The sequence below is a fragment of the Cebus imitator genome, unplaced genomic scaffold (assembly GCF_001604975.1).
Source record: "Cebus imitator isolate Cc_AM_T3 unplaced genomic scaffold, Cebus_imitator-1.0 Scaffold71, whole genome shotgun sequence".
Taxonomy (NCBI): domain Eukaryota; kingdom Metazoa; phylum Chordata; class Mammalia; order Primates; family Cebidae; genus Cebus; species Cebus imitator.
Genome location: NW_016107386.1, coordinates 3,759,065 through 3,768,448, shown reverse-complemented (window position 1 = coordinate 3,768,448; position 9,384 = coordinate 3,759,065). Strand labels below are relative to the sequence as shown.

Below are 9,384 nucleotides of genomic sequence, written 5' to 3'. Positions count from 1 at the left end.
ACTGCAACCTCCGCCTTCTGGGTTCAAGAGATTCTCCTGCCTCAGCCTCCCAAATAGCTGGGATTACAGGCGCCTGCCACCACACCTAGCTAACTTTTATATTTTTAGTAGAAACAGGGTTTCATCATCTTGGCCAGGCTGATCTGGAATTCCTAACCTCATGATCCACCCGACTTGGCCTCCCAAAGTGCTGGGATTACAGGCATGAGATACCATGCCTGGCATGGACTTTAATTCTTAAGGTGCAAGACAGTTAAATGGCACATTTTCAGGTAGTCTAATGATTTCAGGGTCTTTATTAGGAGCCCAATTCCATAGGACCTGGAGGTTTTCTAAGGTTTAAAGGTATCACATTAATTCTCCCTTCCTCACCCTCCGCTGCTGGCAGGGTTTATGATGCCACCGTACTGTTTTACAGTGCCTGCTGGGACTTGAAGACAATAGGCATTATTTACCATGTGCCAGACAGACACTGTGCTAAGCGTATTAGTGAGCTATTTTATTAAACCTGCATAATAATCTTCTCGGGGGGGTATGATCATTATCCAAGGCCAAGAGAGGTTAGCAAACTTTCTCAGGATCACACAACTGATAATTGGGGAAGTGACAGACCTTGAACCCACATAGTAGACTCTAGAGCCCCGCTGCTTAACCAGCAATTTATACTGCCACTGGATTGACTCAGTGGCCCTGTTAAGGTTTTTGTTTTTAAAAATCCCATTAATATCCTTAGCACAGGACTATTATCTCTCCTACTCAACTTTCCCAGAGATACCTCTGTGATCCAAGGTGTATACTTCAGTCTCCTCCTCAGGAGAACTCAAAATTCATCATGTCACTCCTGTGCTTAAAACTCATCAATAGCTCTCCCTGTACCCCTCAGAATAAAGTCCAAGTTCTTTGTCATGCCTTATAAGGCCCCTCATGATCGGCCCCTTCTTATAAGACCAGCCTTGTCATCTTTTACCACTTTGCTTCTCAAACTCTCTGCTCCAGCCATGTTGATGCACTTTAACTGTCCCTTTTGGGCCTTGGCACATGCTGTCCCCTCTTCCCAGAGACTTCCTTTCTATTCACCTCCCTTTCAAGGGGATAAATCCTCCATATCTCTCAGGTTATAGCTCAGATATCACTTCCTCTGTGCTTCCTCACAGGTCCCCAGAATCTGGCTACAACAGAAATAATGGCACCACAGAACTGTGTACTGGTCAGATTGTCCGTGGCATATTTTGGCCAGTGCCAGGCATCACATAGATGACGTCTGCAGGCAGGCAACCATTATGGCGTGCATTCTGAAATTGCTTTTAATATACGCCAGGCACTGAGTTAATGATTTTATGGCTATTATCTCACGTAATCCTATTGGATTGCGTTAAGCACAGATGAGGAAACTGAAATTCAAAGACGTTAAGCAAATTGCTCCAGGGCCCTCAAATGGTGAATGGCAGTGCATGGTGTTTGACCCAAACCTGTGCAAATTTGGAGCCCATGTCTTCAATCTCTGCATAATACCACCTCTGAACACCATAGTATAGCGACTGGTTTAGTGATAAAATAGAAGGTACTTAACCTAAACAACAGATGACCAAGGGGAAGCTATATCCATTCAATCAGTTGAAAGGTTGTCACTTCAGAGAGTAACGGGGACACCTCAGTAGCTGACTTAATAGAAGAAGAAAGTCCTAAAAAGGAGGTGAGCCTCTGAGGGGAAAGGCCCAAGTATCAGTCATCCATGTGTTTCTCAGTCCAATGTCTGGCTCAGAGGAGGGAGCTCCATAAGAGGAAGGAAACAGAGCTGCCCAATCATAGAATGGGTTGCCTCATGAAACAGTGAAGGCCTTGTTGACACTCCCCAGGATGGGCTGGTTGGCCACCTGACAGAGCACCATGGGAAGGATCATAGAGAAAGGATTCCATGTATTCTGCATCCTGAAACTAGATGACCTCTAAAGCTCTTGTCCACTGAAGGATTCTGTAATTATTGGACTGAGTATATGACTCAGATTTTGGCAAGTCACAGATCATCTGGCAATGCAACTAAGATCTCAGAAAGCAGAGAACATGAGTGGATCGGACTCTTGGACTTCCAGAACCCAAGCTTCTACCCTTTCCTGCCCCATAGAGTGAAGTTAAAAATGGTTCACTGTGAGATAGTGGGACATCCAGCTTCGGAGTGGTAATCTTTGTTGCACCAGCGATGGAAAAAGAGAATTAAATATGGGCGACGTTGAGAAAGGCAAGGAGATTTTTGTTCAGAAGTGTTCCCAATGCCACACCGTGGAAAAGGGAGGTAAGCACAAGACTGAGCCTAATCTCCATGGTATCACTGAGTGGAAGACAGGTCAGCCCACTGGATTCCCTTACACTGATGCCAATAAGAACAAAGGCATCACCTGGGGAGAGGATACACTGATGGAGTATTTGGAGAAATCCAAGAAGTACATCCCTGGAACAAAAATGATCTTTGCTGGCATTAAGAAGGGAGAAAGGTCAGACTTGATAGCTTCTCTCAAAAAAGCTACTAATGAATAATAATTGGCCACTGCCTTATTTATTACAAAACAAATGTCTCATGACTTTTGTATGTGTACCACACTTTAATAGATCTCATACACCAGAATTATTTACATCATGAATGAATGACAGAATATTTTGTTGGGAAGTCCTGATTTTTTTTTTTTTTTTTTNTCACCGCAACCTCCGCCTCCTGGGTTCAGGCAATTCTCCTGCCTCAGCCTCCTGAGCAGCTGAGATTACAGGCATGCACCACCATGCCCAGCTAATTTTTTGTATTTTTAGTAGAGGCGGGGTTTCACTATGTTGACCAGGATGATCTCGATCTCTTGACCTTGTGATCCACCCGCCTCGGCCTCCCAAAGTGCTGGGATTACAGGCGTGAGCCACCGCGCCCGGCCTAGGGAAGTCCTGATTTAAAACTAAGACTGGCTTGTGGTTAAATGAGTATATTCAGTTTTTGAATTTTAATAGTAATTCCAATTTAGTAAATGCTATCACTGTTTACCCCTTCTAAAGATATGATTAGACTTTGTTAGCAATGTTAAACTTTTCGCAAAGATGGTGAGTGCCATCTTAAAACTTAATGGAGATTGGTTTTATATTTAGATTTATATAACTGGTTATGTGAATATATTTAAATATGGGGGAAATTCCTTCACTGTGTCAGAACCAAGCAAGATTCACCTGTGTTTTGTGTTCATTTGCCTCTTAAAGGCAAGGGTTGAAGATAAATGGGTAGCAATGGCTACTTTATATTTTTGGCCTTAACTATGCCAATCTAATTAGAATTCCCTGTATTTAAAATGGTTCCTTTTACTTATTGAAAGCTATTTTAGTGTGGTTTATGTGTAATATCAAAAATTACTTAACACTTCACACATTTTATATATGATCTATAAGGTTACATGCCTAGTAGCCAAAACCTTTACTCTTGAATTCTTTACAATCTAGGTCAAACTAAGTTATAATTTAGGATTGTCTTTAAACAGCCATTCAGAAACAAAACTGTAGAACTGCTATGTATTTGTGATTGGGAATGGCGATTTTGCCAACTTAAAAGGATTAAAGTAGAGGAGATATACACAAATTTAAAAAATTATGTGTGATCACAAGACTCAAGGTAATTAAAAAGAAGGCTGGGTGTAGTGGTTCATGCCTGTAATCCAAGCACTTTGGAGGCCAAGGCGGGTGGATCACCTGAGGTCGGGAGTTCATGACCAGCCTGACCAACATGGTGAAACCCTGTCTTAAAAAAAAAAAGCCGGTGGCTCACGCCTGTAATCCCAGCACTTTGGGAGGCTGAGGCGGGTGGATCACGAGGTCAACAGATCGAGACCATCCTGGTCAACATGGTGAAACCCCATCTCTACTAAAAATATAAAAAATTAGCTGGGCATGGTGGTGCGTGCCTGTAATCCCAGCTACTCAGGAGGCTGAGGCAGGAGAATTGCCTGAACCCAGGAGGCGGAGGTTGCGGTGAGCCGAGATTGCGCCATTGCACTCCAGCCTGGGTAACAAGAGCGAAACTCCGACTCAAAAAAAAAAAAAAAAGATAATTAAAAAGAAAACCACAGATCATGAAAAAAAGAAAAATGGTTCACTGTAACTCTGGGGAGCTAGAAACAGTCCCATTCCAGAGGCTAATCTGGAAAGAGAGATGTTTAAGTCATTTATAGAGAAAGGCTCTGCCTGTGGGTTTCAGCTGCTGTCACGGGATCTGAAAAAGGAGATGAATCCTCCTTGCTAGCAGATGGTTAGGGCAAAAAAATCAATACGTCAACAAATGAATTTCTGACAGCCATTTGCTGAAAGGAATTGAAAGGGCCCCACAAAATGCACATTGGGCAGGCCGTTGTTCCTCACACGCACTGTGTCCTTTCACTCCCTGCCGAGTGGCGGGTGGTAAACACAGAGGACTGCCCCTTCTGTCCAGCACAGAGTGAGCCCGATAGAGAACAGCCAGAAGCAAATGCTTTCTGCCAGCTTTCCTGGAGGACTCGCACAAATGTGCGTGGCTCAAAAAACAAAATGTTTCATCAACACTGATGTTATCAGACTGACTCTCTGACTCCACTTTAAAAAATTTATGCACCCTGACAAGAACAGTGTTATGGAGCCTAGAGCACCCAGTAATGAGGGTACCTTAGTGTATGGCCTCACCCACAGTTTTTATGAAAACATGACCTGACACACAACTATACTAAACTAGGCAAACGTCACTTGCGCAACTTTTGAAAGAAGTAATAAACCAAATACAAAGTTGCTGTCATTACCTGTAGATCTAATAGCATCTGTTTAGTCCAACTGTATTATTATTTACAGTTCTTTGACTCATCTTTCCAGTCACCCTCCTGTCTTTTCACTTGCTTCTCTCAACTTAGAGGTCAAACCTTCTTAGTTTGTGTCTATAGCTAGAGCCTCAGTGAGCTTCCCCCAATGGCCCCACATGGTGGCCTCTCACAGGGACCATCACCACACCATTTGTGTCCCTCCCTCTCTTAACAGGGATCTGAGATCTAAGGTCGCCTGGATCTTTTACTTCCTCTCTTTTTTCTTTTCTTTTTCTGCCTCTAAAGAAACATGAATCTGATATAGTATAATAACTGTGTGAAGCCCACCAAACTATTTTTTCCAAATAGAAGGGAATGGTTTTCCACTCTCCCTCCCCCCCCCTTTTTTTTTTGGAGACAGAGTCTCGCTCTGTCCCCCAGGCTGGAGTGCAGTGGTGCAATCTCGGCTCACTGCAACCTCTGCCTCCCAGGTTCAAGCGATTGTCCTGTCTCAGCCTCCTGAGTAGCTGGGATTACAGGCACCTGTTACCACACCCACCTGGTTTGAGGGAGGACATGGATGTGATGATGCCCTAGACTGCCCCACCTGCAGGTGCTCCAGATGGGGCAGTCTAGGGCATCATCACATCCACGTATTTTTAGTAAAGACAGGGTTTCGCCGTGTTGTCCAGGCTGGTCTCAAACTCCTGACCTCAGGTGGTGTGCCCACCTTGGCCTCCCAAAGTGCTGGGATTACAGGCATGAGCCACCGTGCTGGCCCACTCTCTATAGAAGGGTAAACATTTCCACCTTTCACCTTTTCAGCCAGCAGAAAACAATGGCTGCCAAGTGAACTTAAAAACTGGCTTCCTCTCGCAATTCTTGACCAAACAACTTTTATTAACAGCTTTCTAACAATCTGCCTTCTTTGACTGACAAATTCCTTTTAAACAAAATATCTTAAGCTGTGAAGATAAATAGATAGTATTGGAATATTGTTATCTGAAGTTCCCAGACATAGCCTGTGTACACAGACGGATGCTGGCTCCACAGATGTTACCCCCAGGAATGTGTATACAGATAGTGCACACGTACACAGAGACAAATGCTACTTACACAGACAGATGTCCACCAGGAACACAATGTATATCAACAGCTCCCGCAGGGTGGTCTTGACATAAAGTTCCCGGTTCTCAGCTGTGTTCTCAGTCAGGGTTGTTCCCCAAAGTCCTAAGGGGCATGGGAGAGATGCCCGGGATCCCCAGTGGCAGTGTTCCACCCTTCTGTCCCTGACTTCAGCCCCTGTCCCTGCCCTTCCTTGCCCATCGCCTTCTTCCTTGGCTGAATCTGGGTGCTCTCCCACACCTGCGTTCGCCCTTCCCATCAAGTCCCTGAGGTCGACAGGGGTGAAGGCCCTGGCTCATAGAGAATGAAGGCATGGAAAGGAGGCATCTGCTCCAGGTGGGGCAGTCTAGGGTGTCATCACATCCACATCCTCCCTCCAAGCAGCTCCCACATACCCCTCTGGGGCCCCAAGTGATGAGCATGCCAGGCTCCCTGCAACCGGTAGCCCATTCAGCTGTCCTCTGTGTTCTGGGGCATGCAGCACCACAGGCAATTCGCACACCCCAAAGTGACACTGAAAAGCCACCTCTTCTTCAGATTACATTCCACCTCCACTCCCTGCCCAAAAGCTCGTGAGGACTCCTTCTCCTGACTCCAATATCCCGGGAGAACCCTCCCCTACCCAGTACCTCTGATGCCTCTACAGATAAGGAGGCAGCAGCTGGACACCCGGGTCCTGTGTGCCGTCTCCTCGGGTTCATCTTCAGTCTTCTTGGGTTGGGGCTGGGGGAGGCCTGTGCTGGAGATGGTGCAGACCCTCAGTGTCCCGTGCGGGGAAGGGGGACCACTGTAGGCGGGGTTGTCCCAGGCTCCGCTTCCCAGCTTTTGCAGCTCCTGCCCCTCAGGACTTTCCACAGCATTCATGGAGAATGAGGTGGGGGGCCCGGCACCCCAGGTGCCCACTCTCAGCTGGAGGAAGAGGGAGCAGAGGCACAACCCAGCCTAGCCAGCAGAGGGCGAAGGGAAGGGCGTCTGAGAGCAGCTGTCTCCACGCAGCCGGGCTCCTGCCTTTTGTAGGGGCTGTCTGTGCCCGATGGGGAGGGAGCAGACGAGAGGACAGGGTGGGGAAGGATCATGAATCCTGTCAGGAGCTCTCTCTCCCTCTTGCTGCAAGCCCCAGGGGACCCGCAGAAAGGGGAGGTGAGGGAACTGGAAAGTGGGGGTCTGAAGAGGGGAGAGAGGGGAAAGGGAGGAGGATGTGGAACTGAGAGTGGAATGAGAAACAGGAGGAAGAGGTGACGCTGGGGATGAAGGGGGCTGCTTGCAGAAGTGCCTGGTGGAGAGAGGGCCCAGAGGTCGGACGGAAGAGACGATCAAAGAGCAAAGGGAGGAGCTGAGACAGGAGGGGAGCCGGGGCCTGCGCTGCGGGTCTGAGCTCATCCCCACTAAAAGCTCCTGAAAGGGCCGACATGGATTGGGGTGGGGACCAAGGCTTGGGCGGAAGGCTGAAGAGCGCTGCTCCCCTCCCAGGAGCAGCCAATGGGTCTGAGGCTCCTGTCCTGTCTCACCTTGAGCTGTCCCCTGGTGGAATACGGAGGGGAGCTCCCCTCCCTCACCGCACCCTCTCAGCCACAGGGGAAGGAAAGTGGCAGGAGGAACTCGTTTCAGAGACTTTAGGGCCAGGGTCTCTGACCACTGACGGGGCAGGGGAGAGGACCGCAGAGGACTGCAGAGTCCCAGGTAGTCTATATTCCTTATTCTGAGGCTCGCCTTCCCCTGGCTTACAGATGAGATATACCAAGAAAGGGGGTTCCTTAAGGGTGTGGGGCTCAGTGCAGGGAAAAGTCTAAGACCTGGTTGGGGGGCTGCATCGGAGAACAAAGGGCAAGGACAGTATGGCTTGGGACTAACGTGAGTGGCTATCTGGACCCAGCTGAGCTGGAAACCTTTTCCCATTGCTCTGCCTCGTCCTGGGCCCAGAACTGTAAGCTTGAGCACAAAATGGAACTATGAGCGATATCAGGATTGATCTGCTTTCTTTATAACCTGAATTAAAACCCTGGCATGGGCCCCCAAGCACATCCCTGCCTATGCCCTGCTCCAGCCTCTGATCACCTGCCCTGGCTCCCCTATAGGCAGGTGTGAAGCCCTGGAATGGGGCTGGCCCTACAGGTGCTGATGGTCACCCTGCAGTTCCTCATCTTCGATGGCTAGAGGGGAGACTTCCCCAACTTCTGGCTCCCCAGCTAGGGCCACCCACTGGCCTGAAGCCCATCTTCATGTTCAGCAAAAATCAGCCTTGTCAAAGTCATGTCTTCAGTATCCCTATAAAAAGATCTTGGCTAGGCATGATGGCTCACACCTGTAATCCCAGCACTTTTGGAGGCCAGGGTAGGAGGATCACTTGAGCTCAGGAGTTCAAGACCAGCCTGGGCAACATGGTAANGTAATCCCAGCACTTTTGGAGGCCAGGGTAGGAGGATCACTTGAGCTCAGGAGTTCAAGACCAGCCTGGGCAACATGGGAAAACACCGCCTCTACAAAAAAAAAAAAAAAAAAAAAAACCCCCAAAAAAAAAAAAAAAAAAAAAAAAAAAAAAAGCCAGGCATGGTGGTGTATGCATATAGTCCCAGCTACTCAGGTGGCTGGGATGGTAGAACTGCTTGAGCTGGGGAGGTCGAGGTGTTGAGGCTGCAGTGAGCTGAAATCACACCACTGCACTGCAGCCTAGACAACAGAGCAAGATCCTGTCTCAAGAAAAAAGAAAGAAAGAGGGCTGGGCATGGTGGCTCATGCCTGTAATCTAAGCACTTTGGAGGCCAAGGCGGGTGGATCACCTGAGGTCAGGAGTTCAAGACCAGCCTGACCAACATGGTGAAACCCCGTCTTTAAAAAAAGAAAGAAAGAAAGAAAGATAACAAGTGTTGGCGAGGCTGTGGAGAAAAAGGGAGCCCTTGTACACTTGGCTGTATCATAAGTTAGTACAGACATCTTGGAAAACAGTATGGAGGTTCCTCAAAAAACTAAAAATAGAATTGCCATGTGTTTCAGAAAGTGCCAAGGAATTGAAATCAGTGTGTTGAAGAGATGTCTGCTCTCCCCTGCCCATTGCAGGATTATTAAAAATAGCCAAGATATGGAAACAATCTAAGTATCCATCAACAGATGAATGGATTTAAAAGATGTGGTATATATGCACAATAGACTATATTCAGCCTTGGAAAAAAACACAGAAAATTCTGTCATTACGACAACATAGATAAACCTAGAGAATGTTATGTTAAGTGAAATGAGACAGATGCCATATGCTCTCACTTATATGTGGAGTCTATAAAAAAACTGAACTCATAGAAGTAGAGATTCTAGAATGGTGGTTGCAAGAGGCTGGGGTGAGGGGTGGGTGAGAGGGAAGAGAGTGGCTGATGGATAAAAGGTTTCAATCAGGCAAGAGGAATACGTTCTGGTGTTCTGTTGCACAGCATGGGGACTATACTTAATAATGAGGTCCTGTGTACTTCAAAATAGCTAAATG

General features: G+C 47.3%; 2 protein-coding genes across 4 annotated transcripts in view; one reads left to right on the top strand and one right to left on the bottom strand.

Moving 5' to 3' along the window:
• PKD2L1 (polycystin 2 like 1, transient receptor potential cation channel) overlaps positions 1 to 7,156 on the bottom strand; it is a 45,560-nt gene extending 38,404 nt beyond the window's left edge. For 2 of the 3 annotated variants that reach the window (XM_037739531.1, XM_017531256.2), the window contains exons 1-2: positions 6,542 to 7,156; positions 5,904 to 6,017 (exon numbers count right to left, since the gene is read on the bottom strand). In XM_037739531.1, the coding sequence (XP_037595459.1) occupies positions 5,904 to 6,017; positions 6,542 to 6,776 (349 nt within the window). In that variant the 5' untranslated portion in view covers positions 6,777 to 7,156. Of the gene's footprint in view, positions 1 to 5,903; positions 6,041 to 6,541 lie in introns of all 3 variants that reach the window. The other variant, XM_017531257.2, reaches the window with a different exon arrangement.
• On the top strand, positions 2,218 to 2,581 carry LOC108306377 (cytochrome c, somatic-like). Its single transcript, XM_037739534.1, has one exon. It carries the CDS (start codon positions 2,218 to 2,220, stop codon positions 2,530 to 2,532), a length of 315 nt encoding a protein of 104 aa, XP_037595462.1. The 3' UTR covers positions 2,533 to 2,581.
• Positions 7,157 to 9,384: the final 2,228 nt, after the last annotated feature.